General features: G+C 50.3%; 1 protein-coding gene across 4 annotated transcripts in view; it reads right to left on the bottom strand.

The window, feature by feature from the left end:
* Window positions 1-15,568: 15,568 nt before the first annotated feature.
* Window positions 15,569-19,210, bottom strand: part of Gfrl (Glial cell line-derived neurotrophic family receptor-like) — a 168,083-nt gene continuing 164,441 nt past the window's right edge. For 3 of the 4 annotated variants that reach the window (XM_076321820.1, XM_076321821.1, XM_076321822.1), the window contains one exon: window positions 15,569-15,799. In XM_076321820.1, the coding sequence (XP_076177935.1) occupies window positions 15,569-15,799 (231 nt within the window). The remainder of the gene's footprint in view (window positions 15,800-19,210) is intronic. The other variant, XR_012993504.1, reaches the window with a different exon arrangement.

Genomic DNA, 19,210 nt, shown 5'->3' with positions numbered 1-19,210 from the left:
AGGATCGGGGACGCGACGCGACGCGACGCGACGCGGCTCTTATCGGCGAAGGGTCGATTCGCCGCTCGGCCACTGGTCACTGGCAGGGCTTGCTGGTTCTGTAAACCACCCTGTCGGTCGCTGCCTCTAAGCCAATTTGCCTATCGACTAACTGATTAAGCCCTACTCTCTTTCATCGCGGTGGACGTGGCCGTAGCGATGGGAACGATTCGGAAAGTCATCAACGCGGTCGATCGGCCCGTGGATTCCGAGCGGAACCGGACGCCGCGCGGACCGATCGCGACCGAGTCGCGACCCTACGATCGAGACCGGAACCGTACCTCCAACGATCGAACGCCCTCTCGACTTTCCTCGATCGCGGAGGCTCGTTCGTCGAGTCGGTCCCATCGCTGCGCGAACGGGACCGGCCGGCCATCGGTCGACGCACCGTGCGCGCGACGACGCGTACCCTCGCCCCGCGACGCCGGTTACGCTTACGGGGAAAACTCGACTCGCCGGGGACGCGGTCCTCTCCGCTTCTCGGGACCGAGATCCGCGCGAAATCTTCTCCCGAGGAAACGAGCACCGACCGCCTCGTTCGATCCCGCGCTCTCGCGCGCTCTCGCCCCCGGCTTCGGGAATCGTCGACGCGCGAAGCACCGGTAGAGGACAATTAAAAAGATTAGTCGGTCGATCGATACGATACTCGGAATTTATTTCTCGAGATTACGAATATTAATGCGATACAACGGGATTTCGTTTTCCCAGCTGCCCGCTCGAGGGGAAGAGATCGCGATTCGAGGCTCCTCGGAGTGTCCGCGTTCGCGGAGCGAGGATCTCCTCGAGACGATATTCGCCTCGGCTCTTTCTCCTCGCAACGAGAAACGAGTCGTCGCGGTAACGGTAGCGGTCGCGGTCGCTCGCGCAACGAGTACGCCAGTGTGCGTACGCGTTATTGGATATACGTATCCGTGCACGCTCGGTTATGCCGCACACGCTACTATAGCGAGGAGCGTACATGCGATTATCGATACCCTCCTGGCTCCGGTCTAATGAGATTCGCCGGAGCGACGGGCGCGAACCGAGAACGTTTTCCAAGCCGGATCCGAACTTTCGATCGACGCGCACGATCCCCGAAAATAGACCGTTCTCGAACGCGAATCGGGCATTCGAGACGATGAATCGAACATTTATTTTTGACTCGTCGTCGCGCCGCCTACTCGACGCGGCCAACTCTGTTTAGCTTCCGTTCGTCCCGCGACCCGCCGCGGAACCTACGCCTGGAACCAACCTGGAAACTTCCGCGGTTCTTCGAAATCGATTACGAGCGCGATGGTATCCATGTGCCGCTCGCCGCCATGAAAAATAACGCGCCACGCTTTCTAGACGAGAAACGCGAGAATCGTTCGATCGACGGATAATCTCGCGAGAGAGGGAAATCCTTCGCGTCGAATTATCCGTTGCCCCCGAGGACATCGAGACCGATACGTTCCGCGAGCGAACCGTTTCGACCCCCCTTCACCCGCTTCGTCCTTACCCGCGGACCGGACCGATGAAAAGAGAGCGACGACGATTCTTCGTCCGAATCGGAGAAAGAAAATCGCCAACGAACGCGATCGTTTAACCCCTCGAGATCCAATTATCGAACGAGCGGTGTTTTGACAGTTCGGACGTTTAAAACACCGGCGGACGTCGGGCGACGTTCGCAGCCTGAAATATACTTTTAAATCCTCTCCGTCTCGGCGAGCAGTCGAGGGGTAAGTGGGGTTAAGCTGGCCTAGTCGAGAGGTCGCGTCAAACACGATCGTAAGAAGAATGTTACACGGACAGGGTTTTTCAGCAATTCCGCGAGCAACCGTTTAGAACGAAATAAGACGGTTACGCCGCGTTCTCTTTTCAACCAGCGACAGAGCGATCGATCTTTCCACGAAAAAATCCTCGAACGCGCCCAAAGATTTCTCCGAACGAGGAAGAACGATCCTCTCTACGAGAGATCTCCGAACTCTTCGATTGTCGACGATCTCGGACCGCGGATGATTCCGAGACCGGGAGCTTCTCCCGGAAGAAGCTCGTCGCGAACCTCGTCTTTTTCCTCGAGGAATATTCCAGATGCGCGGTTCCCCGTCCCGCGTCGACCCGATACGCGCTTGCGGTCCGCGGCCGCGTACTCGTGGACGCGCGTCCAAATTGAACGATCGATCGGCGGCCGACCGCCGCGCGATATCGATATAGACGCGGCGCGAGATTCGATATCGATGGTGCGTCGTTTTCGACCGAACCGTGATCCGTCGAGACGGCCAAATCGAGAACAGCTCTGTAACGACGGTTGCGTCTTAACGGGGCGCGCGCGAAGCCCCGTGGGACCGACGAACACCTTTGCTCAGCTGCGCGCCGGTTGCAGCTCACAGGCGCGGCCACGGGCCCCGTAGCAGTGGCCTACCGGAACGACGCAGCTGTTGCACCGGTTGCATCGCGAAGGCGCAGATGCGAACCCCGCGAGAATGGTTAGATCGCCGACTGCGCGGTTGCGCCGGTTGCATGTCACAGGCGCGGCCACAGGCCCCGTAGCAGTGGCCTACCGGAACGACGCCGGTGCTGCACCGGTTGCATCGCAAAGGCGCAGATGCGAACCCCGCGAGCATGGTTAGATCGCCGACGGCGCTGTTGCACCGGTTGCATCGCGAAGGCGCAGATGCGAACCCCGCGAGAATGATGAGATCTCCAACGGCGCGGCTGCACCGGTTGCATCGCAAGGGCGCAGATGCGGTCCCCGCGAGAATGGTTACATCGCCGACTGAGCGGTTGCGCCGGTTGCATCACCACGGCGGTAATTCGATCGTTATTGCGAAATAAACATTAGGATATTGCGAAATCTGCAAAGGGGAATATTTTCAGTGAATTTTTATACATCCACGCGATCGTTATTAACATTTACGCATTTTGCGAACATTTGCGTTGCAGAATGAATCTTATTTGTGCCTTGTAAATCATTGATTTGCCTATAGAAATTAAATTTGATCGAAAATTAAAATAAAACGTGGATTTCATATGTTTCTCGACTTTCGATCAAAATTAACAGTTGTAAAGTAATTAATGATTTATAATGCACGAGCAAGGTGCACACTGTAATGTTAATAGTGGGAACGTGTGTAAATATTAATAACAATCGCGGAAAGGGAAAATCATTCACCGAAACCGTACGTCTTCGGAGATTTCCGAGCTGTACCGACCTAATTGGCTGCAAATTAAGAATAGCTTTTATCGTCTACATTATAAGAGCTAAGCAAATGGAAAGTTAATGTATCGTTGATGTAATAATGGCTTAACATACCATATCGTTGAAGTATTCTTCATTTGCGATGGAATTGTTGTCATTGAAGTGGAACCGATACTGTCGAGGCGACAAATATCGATTATCGATTCGCAGGTGATTATCACGATGATTTTTCTATGTAGAAAAGCAATTAATTAAATTTTAGCGCTTTTAAGTAAAGAATACAACTTCTGAGCGAATTGTGTAAATTATAAGAATCGAATAAATGTTAAATTAATGTACCAAGTAGACAATTATTACTTTTCATGCTTTAGAACTTAGCGAAACACGTTTTTACTTCGAATCTTAATCAAACTCAATTTCTATAAGTTATTTAATCATTTGTAGTGCATAAATATTGTTGGAATGAATGCAACAACGATCTTAAGGATGCCAGATGTCGATTTTTGGGACTGTCTCCGTATTGGCGCGTGAGGGTCGTCCGCCACGCGGTCAACGGTTTGGCCGTTTACGTTTTTGTTTTTCCTACCAGTCGAGTTGCAAGTCCAGAGTCACGAAGACATATCACATTGTACTCCTCGAGTTCCTACATTGTATTCTTGTGTGTACGGGAACTATACTACTAGATACGCGAGATCCCTGCATATCATAATAAACTACTTATTATAATCTGAACTTTCCAACAAATATGATGCACATTGTTCGATGAATATTGAGAACATGCGTGAATGTTAGTAACAATCGCGGAAAAGAACAAACATTCACCGAAATCGGTCGCCTTTGCAAATTTCGTCATATCTTGATGTTTATTTATCATAATTATTAACAATCATCGTAGGACCATAGTTTAAACAATTATTAACAATGTCCTAGTATAAATAATAGCTTAAAAGCCATCAATTTCTTGAAATATCCGCTTAAATCGTACAAATGAAATCGAAGTAACGGTAAGTCACCTTCTCGAGGGTATAAATAGAACCGCTGGCTGCCGAAAATTTCATTCGCCCGGGAGCCTCCGCGGCGGACGGATCTCCTCCTCTGGGGGACCTCGACCCTCAGGGCCAGGGTGGCCCGCCGCGGAGAAGGTTGGACCCGCGGCGTACTCCCGGCGGGCGGAGCTCCTCCTCTGGAGGACCCGGACCAGGGTGGCGCGAGCCGTACTCGCGGCGGACGGAGCTCCTCCTCTGGGGGACCCGGACCCTCCGGCCAGGGTGGCCCGGCGCGAAGAGGGGCCGTACCGCCGCTCTTTCGTTTCCCACTTTATTAACACTTCCCCTACTCCAAGAATTTTTAACTTTGCTAAAATTTTTCAAAAAATTCCCAGAAATGACGTCATTTTCGCAAAATTCCGAAAATTCTCAGAAATGACGTCATTTCCGCGAAATTCCGATAATTCTCAGAAATGACGTCATTTCCAAGAAGTGGCACGATAGGAATACCTCCTTGCACTTCATGTTCTCCTGATACCAAAGTCTCGAAACTCGTTTAAAATTCGCGCCTAGAGGAAATTCTCAGAAATGACGTCATTTCCAAGAAGTGGCACGATAGGAATACCTCCTCGCACTTCATGTTCTCCTGATACCAAAGTCTCGAAAACCGTGAAAAATTCTCGTTAAAGTACAGAAATTCGTTTAAAATTCGCGCCTCGGGGAAATTCTTGGAAATGACGTCATTTCCAAGAAGTGGCACGATAGGAATACCTCCTCGCACTTCATGTTCTCCTGATACCAAAGTCTCGAAAACCGTGAAAAATTCTCGTTAAAGTACAGAAATTCGTTTAAAATTCGCGCCTCGGGGAAATTCTTGGAAATGACGTCATTTCCAAGAAGTGGCACGATAGGAATACCTCCTCGCACTTCATGTTCTCCTGATACCAAAGTCTCGAAAACCGTGAAAAATTCTCGTTAAAGTACAGAAATTCGTTTAAAATTCGCGCCTCGGGGAAATTCTTGGAAATGACGTCATTTCCAAGAAGTGGCACGATAGGAATACCTCCTCGCACATCATGTTCTCCTGATACCAAAGTCTCGAAAACGGTGAAAAATTCTCGTTAGAGTACAGAAATTCGTTCAAAATTCGCGCCTCGGGGAAATTCTCAGAAATGACGTCATTTCCCAGAAGTGGCACGATTGGAATACCTCCTCGCACATCATGTTCTCCTGATACCAAAGTCTGAATTTCGGTCAAAAATTTTTAAAGATTACTGAACTTTGGCAAAAATTATCGCCGATTTCGGGACTTTGGTATCAGGAGAACATGATGTGCGAGGAGGTATTCCAATCGTGCCACTTCTTGGAAATGACGTCATTTCCAAGAATTTCCCCGAGGCGCGAATTTTAAACGAGTTTCGAGACTTTGGTATCAGGAGAACATGAAGTGCGAGGAGATATTCCTATCGTGCCACTTCTTGGAAATGACGTCATTTCTGAGAATTTACGGAATTTCGCGGAAATGACGTCATTTCTGAGAATTTTCGGAATTTTGCGAAAATGACGTCATTTCTGGAAATTTTTTGAAAAATTTTAGCAAAGTTCAAAATTCTTGGAGTAGGGGAAGTGTAAATAAAGTGGGAAAAGAAAGAGCGGCGGTACGGCCCCTCTTCGCGCCGGGCCACCCTGGCCGGAGGGTCCGGGTCCCCAGAGGAGGAGCTCCGTCCGCCGCGAGTACGGCTCGCGCCACCCTGGTCCGGGTCCTCCAGAGGAGGAGCTCCGCCCGCCGGGAGTACGCCGCGGGTCCACCCTTCTCCGCGGCGGGCCACCCTGGCCCTGAGGGTCGAGGTCCCCCAGAGGAGGAGATCCGTCCGCCGCGGAGGCTCCCGGGCGAATGAAGTTTTCGGCAGCCAGCGGTTCTATTTATACCCTCGAGAAGGTGACTTACCGTTACTTCGATTTGATTTGTACGATTTAAGCGGATATTTCAAGAAATTGATGGCTTTTAAGCTATTATTTATACTAGGACATTGTTAATAATTGTTTAAACTATGGTCCTACGATGATTGTTAATAATTATGATAAATAAACATCAAGATATGACGAAATTTGCAAAGGCGACCGATTTCGGTGAATGTTTGTTCTTTTCCGCGATTGTTACTAACATTCACGCATGTTCTCAATATTCATCGAACAATGTGCATCTTATTTATGCACTACAAATGATTAAATAACTTATAGAAATTGAGTTTGATTAAAATTCGAAGTAAAAACGTGTTTCGTAAAGTTCTAAAGCATGGAAAGTAATAATTGTCTATTTGGTACATTAATTTAACATTTATTCGATTCTTATAATTTACACAATTCGTCCAGAAGTTGTATTCGTTACTTAAAAGCGCTGAAATTTAATTAATTGCTTTTCTACATAGAAAAATCATTGTGATAATCACCTGCGAATCGATAATCGATATTTGTCGCCTTGACAATGTCGGTTGGACCTCAACGTAAAATTTCTTCGCGAACAAAAAATATTTCAAGAAATTGTTGGCTTTTAAGCCATTATTTATACCAGGACATTGTTAACAATTGTTTAAACTAGTGTCCAAAGACGGTTTTTAACAATTATAATAAATAAATATCAAGATATTGCGAAATCTGCAATGGCGAACGGTTTCGTCCTCGCATATTGTGTTCTCCTGATACCAGAGTCTCGAAATTGACGAAAAGTTTGGCAAAAGTTCAGAATTTAATTCGAAAATCTTGCAAAATTTTAATTCGCGAAAATTCTTGGAATTTGACGTCATTTTCAGGAATGCGCGGAATAAAAATACCTCCTCGCATATCATGTTCTCCTGGTACCAAGTATCTCTAAATCGAACATTTTATAAAATTTTTGCCCGATTTTCAGTCTATGGTATCAGGAGAACATTGTCGCTTTGGAGGTATTCATTTTTTGCGCATTCATCGAATTGACGTGATTCTCTAAAAATTCCGCAAGTTGTAAATCACCTCTTTTGACTTAGTATTCAAGATCAAGTAGAGGGAATTGGAGCAAAGTAGGAGACGAGAAAAAGCTACTCGTGCTATACTTAATAAATTTATTGAAATGCATGGGAGTTACATTCATATTCTTACATTTGACAAAAGTATTCAGTCTTTGATTTGCTTTGCAAAAAAGTGTTGTATTAAAATATTTAATTGTTTCTAATATATTAACTAACTATTCTAAATTCGCAGCCAATTAGCTCGGTACTACCCGCGACGAAGAGTTATCGTTCGTCGCTAGTAATACCGATTACCAGGTCTCACCACGTGGAGGTTGCTGCGAGCGGAGACCCGGAGAGAGATAGATGGAATCAAAGTTCCATCGATCTCCCTCACCGCGCGATACAAACGAAGTTACTAAACCGCATAGATGGAAGGAATCAATGTTCCTTCGATCTCCTGGTTTAGTTCTGCCGAGCAATTACATTATGGAAAAGTGAGGCAAAATTGGGAAAGACGCGACGCGAACCGTGTAGTTGGTCCTACTAGATCTATCCCGTTTCCCCACGGTGAGCCAGATTGTCGAGGAACTGCGCGACGCCGTCCACTCCTCTAGAGGAGTGCCCCGTTTCTCCCAACTCCGCAGTCAGGAGCCACGCAGAGCGTGGACCTGACTCACGGAGGATGACGAAGAGAGGGTCTTATGATGGATCAAGGGCTTCCGCAGGGACCGGCAAAAATACCTGCCCCTGTGTTCGCAGCATGTTCTCTCTCTAAGCGGACGCCCCGGGAGAGACGGCGATAGATCGTTCGGACCACCTACACGGCCGGTCACTTGCTTGCACAAGAAGCAGTGGTGACCGGACCGAGGAACGAGGATGCGAGCAAAGTAAGCTAAAGATTGGTTAATTGCTCGGCAGATAACAGATGTTCGTACACGATGGCCTTAAAACTAACTTAGTCTAACTAATTGTAAGCTAAGAATCCCTCGGCGGTTGCGACGAGGGAGTCCTCTTCTACCTAAGAGAAACCTAAAGTCAAGGAGTGGTAGAAAATTGAAAGGAATTTGGTTAATGGTTAAATAAAGTGACAAAAAAATAAACATGACGATACAAGTAGAAATCAGAATCAGAGAACAAAGTACAAAAAAAAAAAAAAAAGGAAAGCATTAAAAGAGTGGTCGCCAGTACTGACCACCGCCTATCAGTAGTCAGTACCGGTTACCAAGGTGGGGGGTTCCCCTTCCATGAACCTAAAACGAAGACGTCCGTCCACCTCGGCGGCTCCAGGAACAATGAAATTTTAAACTACCTGGGGGCTCCTTATATACTCTCCACAAGGTCACTTAGTCACTTACCGTTACTTCGATTGCCTTTGTTCGATTTAATCGAATATTTCAACAAATTGATGGCTTTTAAGCTATTATTCATACTAGAACATTATTAATAATTGTACAATCTACGGTCCTACGACGGTTGTTAATAAATGTGACAAATAAACGTCAAGATATTGCGAAATCTGCGAAGGCGAACAGTTTCCGTGAATGTTTGTTCATTTCCGCGATTGTTACTAACATTTACGCATGTTCTCAATATTAATCGAACAATGTGCTTCTTATTTATTCATTACAAATGATTAAATAACTTATAGAAATTGATTTTGATCGAGATTTGATGTAAAAACCTGTTTCGTAAAGTTTTAAACCATGGAGAGTAATAATTGTCTATTTGGTACATTAATTTAACATTTGTTTAAATTTTATAATTTACACAATACGCGTAGAAGTTGTATTTTTTATTTAAAAGCGTCAAAATTCAATCAATCGCTTTTCTAGATAGAAAAATCATCGTGATAAACACTTGTGGATCGATAATCGATACACGTAGCCTTGACAATGTCGGTTGGACCTCAATGACAACAATTCCATTGCGAACAAAGAATATTTTAACGAAATGATATTTTATGCCATTATTTATACTAGGACATCGTTAACAATTATTTAAACTACGGTCCTACTTCGGTTGTTAATAATTACGATAAATAAACGTCAAGATATTGCGAAATCTGCGAAGGCGAATTGAGATTTTGCGAGATTTTCGAACGAATTTTTAAACTTTTGCTAAAACTCTTCGTGTATTTTCCAACTTTGGTATCAGGATCACACGATACGCGTGTAGGTATTCTTATTTCGCGGATTCTTGGGAATGACGTCAAATTCCTAGAAATTCCGCGAATTAAAATTTGTGAGATGGACTGGGAGTAGAAAAGGAGAATACGGTTCTGATTAAAAATTCACTGAAAATACTCCGAATTAGTGTCGTTTGTCGTTTTAATATAAATATAGATTCTGCTTGCGTTGTGAAGAAATGCCTTTACGAATATACGTGTACTCATTAGTAAACGTGGAACCGAGAGTCGAGGAGAATAAGAGGAGAGACCGATGAAAGTGGGTTCGAAGGTAAAAGGTTTTGGAAATCGACGACTGGTTTTTCTGCAGCGCTTGGTTCAAAGATCGCGCGTAGATTCCGTTGTTTGAATTCCTTTTCCTCTTGGATGCGGATTTTACGATCTCACGGACACTGGACTCTCCGTTGGAACGTAGTATCTTTCGTTGGTCTTCGGGAAATGTCTCTAGTCGATTTGTTCGTCTCGTCGGAGCTCCTTCTTCCGCGTTTCATCGTACGATTATCGTAAGCGTTCTGCGCGGTATCTCGTTCCGGTTGGGTCCCAGACGTAGGGACAAGTCGAAGACGAAGAGACATCGTTGGCACCTTAGAATCGGCGATGGGTCGTATTCCGACGCGTCAGGGTTCGCCGTTCCAGAGTCCTTGTCCTCTCGGGGCCCGAGAGATGCGATCTCGCGCTTGTAAAAAATTCTCGCGAGCTCTCCGTACCCAGTGGTGCGACGAATCGTCCAGGACGGTTGTATTTCTAGCTTTGGCTCGAACTGAGAAAACCGATAGAAATGTTGAAACGCTACAGACGCAAGAAGGAAAGACGGGAAGGGCTCGGAGGAGCGAACGTTTGTAAAATGTCGCGCATTGGGTGGTCGTCGAGAAAAGACAGCAGTTTGTTTTTTTTTTTTTATAATTTCAGGGCCCTTAGAGGACCTGTTCGTATTTATTTACCAACACCTCGGCAATTCGTCAGCCGCACGTATAATATAAGTTTATAACAAGTACTCTCCGCTCTTGTTCGCATCGTTCGGTCGCGCGGCTCGCGCACCCTCGGTCGAACATTTTCTATATCCGTACACCGTGTCTCGCCACCCGAACGGGCGCGTGGTCGTTATTATTCGTTAACGTTCCTCGTAATCGTCTCGCCTCCCGACCGTTCGCTCGACGTATTTCTTTTCGCTAAACGGGAGGATTTCCCTTCTCCCGTACCGGACGAGCGAACCGGTCAGCTATCCGACTAGCTCTCGTCGTCCGAGAGCTTCCCCCGGAACCTCGATCGCGAAACTCTCGATCGACTAGGCGATTTAGGTACGCGTACCCTCCTCTCGTGTATATGCATATGTATATTATGTATATTTATATTTATATTTATATTTATATTTATATTTATATTTATATTTATATTTATATTTATATTTATATTTATATTTATATATGTATACGTATGTATAGGTATATACAGTCAACGTCTCGTCGGTACCGCGCATGGAGGGTGAAACGGAGAGGGTGTTCTTTCTCTTCTCTCCTTGACGGAAAATTGCGACGGATTCGGAGGGAAGGAACTTGCTCGTAACCGTCGCGAATGGACTCTGCTCTCGTGTTGCGCGCCCTCGTTCTTTGTCACGGATATTACCGCCCGGAGATAACCTCGCGTTCGATTCTCGTTACCGCGGTATTTACAACGAGACGTCTCCTCCTTTCGAGGACACCCTCTCGCGCCCAACCCCCTTGGGAACGGAGAACGATCGATATTCTTCCCTGGACTCTTTTCCACGCTCTTCGATATTCGTCCTGGGTGATATTTTCCCCGTTGGTTGGTTCGTTGGTTCGTTGGTTCGTTCGTTCGTTCATTCGTTCGTTCGTTCGTTCGTTCGTTCGTTCGTTCGTTCGTTCGTTCGTTCGTTCGTTCGTTCGTTCGTTCGTTCGTTCGTTCGTTCGTTCGTTCGTTCGTTCGTTCGTCCAAAATAAACGACGTCGCGAGCTCGGAATATCAATCGCGTTGGAGTCGGTGGTAGGACTGTTAATTTGCTCTCGGCACCTCGTCGGATCGAAGCGAAAAGTGGCGATACGCAGGGTTTCCGGGCGCTCGTACGCTCTCCAGCTGGGTTTCTTCTCCCCCTCTGTTTTACGTTCCGCGTGCGAACCGAGAGAGATATCTACCGAAAGCGACGTCCCACTTTTGCATCCTCCGAAGTGACCTCCTAAAGTCGGTCTCGTAAGCGTATCTCGTTCGTGAAATATTAAACGCGGAAAGAAACGACGTCGTTACGTCCCGTCGAGCGAGGACTGCTCTCGCGACCCCAGCGAGTTCGAGTAGTTCAATTACGCGTCGAACGTCACGCGAACACGGTTACCGGTTTCGGTCAAGTGCAACAGGGCAGATAGGATCTGTTCGTATTTTCGATTCGGTTTCGACCGCTCACGAGACGCGAGGAGGCCCTTCTCGAACAATGGTGGTCGTTCGCGGATGTGCGTGAGTCGTTTAGGAAGGATCAAGCATCTCGAATAGTGCGCTACTTAAGTTTACATTTTACGTAGTCTTACAGCTTTATATTACACGCGTGGCCGGGGTCAGAGTGCGTTTCAAGTAATAAAATATATATGTATATGTATATGTATACACACGCGCCAGTATATATGTATAATTGCACGCGTCTCGGTAAGTGTGTAGTGTGTTAGTCGGAGAGGTTGAGCCATCGTTCCGATTTACCGACGGAGAAACCCGGGGAATTACCGTTTACTAGGAGAGGCTTGCCGCGCACCGACACGCCGACTATTTTACGTCGATGAGCGAACAATTCGAAAGGAAACCACCCGATTTAGGATCCCCGCTAGAAAAACGAAAGAAAGAAAGACAGAAAGGGAGAGAGAAAGATAGAGAGAGGTAAAGAAAGAAAGAAAGAAAAGAAAACCGGGATAAAGTAAAATCACTCACCCCGCGAATTAGAGACCGATACTCCCAGGGAGCGAAAGCAATGTTCGCGTACCCCCGTGGAAAACGAACGTTCGAAAGATTCACGGGGCGGTACCATCGGCCCGTAACAAAGACCGATGGTCGGTGGAAAACGTTCCCAACGATCGATGTATAGTCTTGTCGGTAGCCAGAACTGCGACACGGCACCAGGAATGAGGTAGTTCTTCGCGAAACTAGTCACCGAAGCAGGGTGGCGTATTGAGCGACGGTACGTTTCTCGTTGTCGGTAAGAGAGGAACGCTTTCAGCGAGCTTACTTACTAACTAGGGAATCGAATACGAGAGGGCCGCGCGAACGCCGCGCGGAAAATTGATTTCTGACCCCCGCCACTCCGGCGGCGTTTCCGCCTCGCGGTGATTCGTTCGCGATCGGATTTCCAACGTGTTCCCCACATTGGATACCGTTGCCGCGTCCAGGTATTTCCTCGTTGCATTTTGTCCCTAGGTAGATTCGGAGAAGTTCTCTCGCGAGCGTTGTATTCGTTGCCTCTGGCGCGGAACGTTCCCCGAGACGGTGGCAACGGACCGCGAACGGGCCACTCTGCGCGTTTTCTGTGCTCCCGCGTTCGAAAAAAGCGTCGAAAAAACTGAATCTACGTGAAACCAGAGTAAAATCGCTCGTTGGCTGACCACTTTTAAGGAGGCCTTGATATGTTCGATTGGAACCACCGTGTGTGTGTTTATTTCGTCGCCCTTTAGCCGCGAATTGGTTTCGTTTCTCTCGTTTTTCTCTCGTTTTTCTCTCGTTCCGTTTGGTCCCCCTCCGTCGAGGGGCGACGCGTATACGCTTACGACGCCGCTTCGCGTCGCGTCGGTAAATTATCGCCAGCCTACTCTTCGCCGCGAAGCTCTCGAAATCTATTCGACGTTTGAAAAAATAACCGCGTCCGCAACTCATTGGAAGAAAGAACGTATTCCCCGATTCTTTCGCTCGCCCTCGCAATTTTCGTTGGTCGCGCGACGTACGTTGCCGCTGCGCCGATTCCTCGCGAATACAAAGTTCGAGACTTCCGCCGAGATTTCTTCACGCGTGTGCGCGTTTCGCCGAGATTTTCGCGCCACGGAGAATCGACGAAACGTACGAAAATTTGTGCATCGGGAATTCCCTTCACCTTCGATTCCTTCGTAGGAAAAAAAAAAAACTTACGATCGGTACCTTGTGCCGTGCTTCGCGAAAGAAAAAAAAAGAAAAAAAATATACCCGCTTCGAACTTTTTCGAGCCTCGAACGTCGAATCGATCGAGTCCCTCGCTCTCGCAGGGGATCGTTCTTTCGTTCTCCCGCGATAAAACCTTTGTTCCTCGGCGGGGCCGAGATTTTCGACGCGAATTAACATATATATGTATATATACATATATGCGCACGCGTTTATATTTATATATGTATGTATATATATAGATATATGTGTGTATACGACTGTTCTAGGTGCGTGTTATGTATAACGTGACATTTATACATTTGCCGGGTCTGCGCCACCCCCGTCCCCCTTTTGAGCGACGTGCCCGTGGATCGTAAACTTTATACATTATTGCTTTGCCGATAGCCACGTCACGTACGTTCGATCCGACTCGCGTTCGCCCCGCTTCCGTCGAAACGCGACTAATTGCGGGACGCGCGTTATCGTTTCGTCCTTAATTTTCCCCTCGATCGTCGAAAATCGCCTCGAACCGAACGCGAGCCGGTATCGTCTCGCGACTCTGCTCTCTCGTCCGTTTCTTCGCGCGGAAATCGATTCTCCCGAGTCGAGCGATCCCTCGCGATCGTATCTCCTCGTTCCGCGTCCGCTCCGAACGGAATTTCGAGCACTCGAAACGATCCTCGCGGTCGAAGTGTTTCGCGCGCGAGCCCGTAAAAGAGTACTCCGTAAAAGAGGGACTCGTAGGACACGGAATTTGGAAAATTACTATTCGGTCCGCGTTCGCGGACCACCGACCGCCACCGTCGAGATTATAATCGAGCCGACGCGGAACGAGGTGTTACCGTTGAATAATTCGAGCTCGTTTGTAAACGTCGCGCGCCGGGGGAGCTGTTTAGAAGTTTCCTCGGTTTTCCGCTTCTTTCCCGTTCCTCGTTGACAAATCGACCGTTTTAAACCGGGTGTCTCGTACCCCGGAGGCGCGTGCCATCCGCGAAACCCCCGCGAAATTTTTGGACTTCCGACGCGCTTTATCGCTTCGCGCCGAGCGAAACGCGATTGTACCGCTCGGATCTGCCCCGACCGGCAATCGCTCGATCGCTCTCGTTTCGAGCGACGAGTTCCCGAAAAAAAAAAATAACGGGGCGTCGGTCGTCCCGTAGGTTCGCGACACCCGGTACGAGGTTTCCATCGATCGAGGAGACCGCGCGAGAGACACCCGCGAGCGCGTTCGGTTCCGTCTCGGTTCGTTTCGTCCGCGCGATCGTTTCTTTCTTTGCTCGTCGTTCGTCGGAACGCTGTCAACGATCCGCGTTCGTCCGCGAGCTCGAGCTCCCTCTTCGATACCTCCGATACGGGAGGAGCGTTCGGTTCCTCGATTCTACGGTAACGGTACCGATCGTCCGCTCTTTCGTTTCTTTACGCGCGCCGTCGTTCCGCGCGATCGAGGATCCTTCGTTACGGCGAGGGTGTTTCTTTTATCTCGGAACCTCGAGAGCCGCGAGATCGTTCTCCTCGGCGAAACAAGGCCAGGGGATGCATCGAGGGAACTCGTTCGCGCGGTCACCGAAGCCGAAAACGATCCGGGTGCGGTTTCGATTCGACCGCGGTAACGCCGCGGTCGTATTCCGCACGTGGGATCCCCGCGTTATCGGCCGTTTCGTTGGCGTCGCGCGACGGAAATCTCTCGGCCCTGTTTCGAGATCGAGTTCGACGTTTCGTCTCGAATAACGGACGATCGCACCGGGTCGTTCGGCGAGCGTTTCGACGCGACCAGAACGGGGAAAACCGCGAACGTCGAGGAAAATCGAGGCCCGCGATAAGCGAAACGGACCAAACGGACGAAACCGACGAAAGCGACGCGAGGCGTTGGAAATTCGATCCTCGATCGCGACACAGAACACGAAGAATGCTCCGCGCGATCGATCCACGAGGCACGAAGATCGACCGCGACTCTGTTTCGACTTTCGTTGGTCGATCGCCTCCTCCCTTCCCCGGCGCGTTCTTCCTCCCGTTTGGCTTCTTCTCTCTTCTCGCGTTCCCTGCGGCCGTGCGTTCCCACGGCGTCGAGAATCCTCGCTCTTCAGTAGGAGTAGACGGTGGCGAGAGGTCCGTGTCACGAGGCTACCAGGCACGTCGACCTCGATCGAACCAGGTTCAGGAGCAGGAGGATCGCGACCAGAAGGAAGCTCGCGGACCTCGAGAGACCACCGACCTCGTTGCTGTACGGTAACTTGACCTCGACCTCGGCCATCTTGAAGATCGAGAGCAGAGGATGCGTGTGGACCTCGTGGTGCTTGTTATTGATCTTGTCGCTGAGATCCTGCAGCATCGAGGCGCACTCCTCCTGAAACCCGAAACGCCCGAGTTCGTTAGTGCACCACGTACCACGTGGAGAAACTGGAATCGCCGACCAGGGAACCACCACCAAGCGATCGACGATCCGTCCCCACCCTCTCCGCGATTTACATTCCGCTCCGGGAGGTAACTATCCTCGGCGAACGAAATTAAAATAAACGGTCTTTCGCGGAAGGGGCCCCCCTTGATACGATTTTAATTCGGTACTCCTCTCGAAGAACACCGACGAGCGATCGAATAACCACTCAAGGTCGCGAACGCGTCGGCTCGAGAGGAGGGCGTCGAAAAGTTTTTTCCCTCTCCCGAGGGAGGAAGAGGGAAGAGGAAGAGGGAGTCCGGGACTCCCGGTTCCCTCGATTTCGACTCGACGACGCCGAATCGTAACTCGTCCTCGCGCGCGTTCCCGGCCCCCGCATCGATTTCCATTTTCGTCCCTCTCGCGTATCGTTCTTCCTCGATTCCCTCCGCCCCTGCGATCTCCTAGGCTCCCTCCCTCGGTCGTTTTTCCTCGCGTCGTCCCTCCGGTTCCCCGCGTCCTACCTTCGTCTTGTTCCTCGTCCTCGAAATTACCCTCGGCTCGTTGAATCTTTAATTTCCGGACGGAGGAGGAACCCAGGCGAGGCGAGGCGAGGCGAGGCGAGGCGAGGTGAGGCGATGCGAGGTGAGGCGAGGCGCGGCGCGGCGCGGCGAGGCGAGAGAGAGAGACGAGGCGGGGCAAGAGCGAGGTCGGAGCGATTTTTGGCGATATTTTCCGAGGGCCGAGCCGACTGTTCGCGGGGGTGCGCGCCACGTGGCTCCAACGGCGCGTCCCGACGCCGACCGCGTTACCGTCCTCGTCCTTCTCGAAGTTCGTTCGTTCGTTTGTTCGTTCGTTCGTTCGTTCGTTTCGAATCCGAAGCATCGACGTTGGCTTTTCGATGAAATTAAATTCCACACGGAAGGAGAGATCCGACACCGGTACGCGCGCACACTTTCCAACGACTTTTCGCGGCCGGAGGACGCGTCGGTTCTTCGAATCAACGATGCACCGGGAATTCGTTTCTCGAGACGACGAAACGAGTCGAATCGATCTTTCGCCGCGAAGAAACGGTTTCCGGAAAACCTGTGCGTACACTCGCGTTCGCGTTCTCGCCGTATACGGGAAACCGTGGAAGAAAACGTTGCGGCTACGTGCACGGTTTCCCGGCATAATCGAATGGAACCCACGGAGTAATAACGATCCGTGCAGGACCCGGGTCAAAGCCCAGGACGATAATTCGTTTTACGTATCGGCCGGTGCTAATTGTAGCGCCGAGTTTCTCGCGCGTTGCGGCTTAATTATCGAATATCCGGACCGACCGCGAATTTCGTCGCGCTCTCCCTGGTCGCTGTTTCGAGGAATACCTTCCGCGCTTCCGGCACGTTGCTCGCGATAACCATCGAATCGCTCGAATCGGGTCTCGTGAACGAACGATCGCGCGATCTCGAACGAGAGAAAAGAGAAACGTACCTTTCGTCGCGAGCGCATCTTTCACGGTCGATGCACCACGAGGGAACAACCGAGCGCCGAAGTTTACGGAGAGGGAACGTGTTTCGGCCACGATTTCGCGAATCGAGAGACGAACCTCGTCCCTCGGATTCCGGTGCCCTCTTTGGGAAAAGTTCGGTGTAAACTTCGAGAGGAGGGGTCGTTGAACGAACGGGGAGTTGCGGGCCGGTGGAGAATCGGTGCTCGAAACGTCGCGAAACAACGGAGCGGCGTTCGCGACCTCTCGCCGATTCGTTCGCGTCGCTGCGCGAACGAGAACGCTCGGAAGACCGTGCAGGTGCATCCGGAGCGGAGTTCGGGTCGACGGGCAACTGCCGTTATCCCTCCGCGGAGCGAATCCCTTATTAATGGTCGGCTAATTGGATTTCTCGGCGGTGGGGCGAGATAACGGTTACGTCGTCGCGGGAGGAGTTTTCGAGGGCCGGGGGCAACCGGGACGGAGGCGAGAACGAGCCGGACGAAAAAAATGGGAACGCGGAAAACGGAGGACGCGGGGCCGAGTTGGCCGAGCAACCGAACCGAGAGAGATTCGGAACGGAGGGACGAGGGGAGAAGACGGAGGATCCATCTCGCCGGGGCGATTCCCACCGGCCGCGGCCCTGTCGTCGCCTCGAATGCACTCGATATCGAGAACGATCGTACGCTTCGCTCAACGCGATCCACGACCAACTACGCGTTCCCGACGATTTATAACCGCGATACAATGGGACCGAGCGCGCGTTCTCGGAGCCGGGATCAACGCGCGACGACGCTAATTGTCCCGCGTGTCCTACGCGCTTCGCGACAGACGGAGATCGTTCCCGGCCGTCTCGGAAGCGAGAAGGACCGCGTTCGAGAACGATCCCCGGTCCCGAGGAACTCGCCCGACCGCGTCGCGTGGCTCGATAAAGTTCCGCGGATAAAGTGAAAAAGAAAAAAAAAAAAAAAGAAATTCCGGCATGCGAGACGTCGGTGCGCCTTCGCGTGCCCGCTTAATCAATAACGACGTCGAGTCTGCTCGACGTTAGTCGTTAAAACGGAGGGAAAAAGGAAGGAGGAAACAAACGCGGCGAGCGAGAAGAAACTACGCTGGATCCCCGAAGAGAAAAAGAGGGCCTCCGGATAAACGGGGGACCGGGAGACCGGGGGACCGGGGGCCGCGTGCGCGGAGAAATAAAAATCAACCCGGGCCCGGGGGAGAGGAGAGTAGGCGAGGAATAACGACATGCAACGCATGCCGACTTTATAACACGTAAAGGGTCGCCGTGGTGGAAAACAGCCCCGTCACGCGATGCAAACGAGCCTTCGAGTCGTGCGGCGCGACGCAACCCTCTCGCGATATTTTTCGTACCCCCGTTCGCTCGAACCGTCCGATCGCGAGCTTGCTCGTTTCCCTTTAAACCGAGTCGCGCGTTAAAGGGCTATCTCGATCGCTTCGCGAGTTTCGGCTCGTTCGTTCTCCAACGATGCGAAGAATCCTCGTTCGAGATCTCGGACGAACGCACTTTCGAGCGACCTCGTCCTCGCGAGCCCGCTCCGGCTCGGTTTTCGCGAAACGACCTCGGTGCCGAGGAAACGTTCGAGGAAAACGTCTCGTTTCGCGCACTCGAGTCCCTCGTTCTCGGAGCCTAAAGATACCGTGTGTGCGCGCAAGCGCGCCTTTGGACCGTTTTAAAAAATGAAAGAGGTCTTTCTCTCGAGTCCGCTTCTTTCAAGAATCGCTCGTAGCCTCGCAGCTTCGCGTTGCGCCGCGAAACTGTGTCGAGATACGGTTCTTAAACTCCTCGGTGACCGTTGCTCGCGCCAACGACCACGACCACGACTACGACCACGCTTCCGATCGCGATCGAGAATCGAAATCGAGGAAACGCGGAATCGAACGAGCTCGGTATA

This window comes from Ptiloglossa arizonensis, chromosome 10 (genome assembly GCF_051014685.1).
Source record: "Ptiloglossa arizonensis isolate GNS036 chromosome 10, iyPtiAriz1_principal, whole genome shotgun sequence".
Classification (NCBI taxonomy): Eukaryota; Metazoa; Arthropoda; class Insecta; order Hymenoptera; family Colletidae; genus Ptiloglossa; species Ptiloglossa arizonensis.
Note: the sequence above shows the minus strand (reverse complement) of the source record. Positions and strands in the feature narration are given on the sequence as shown.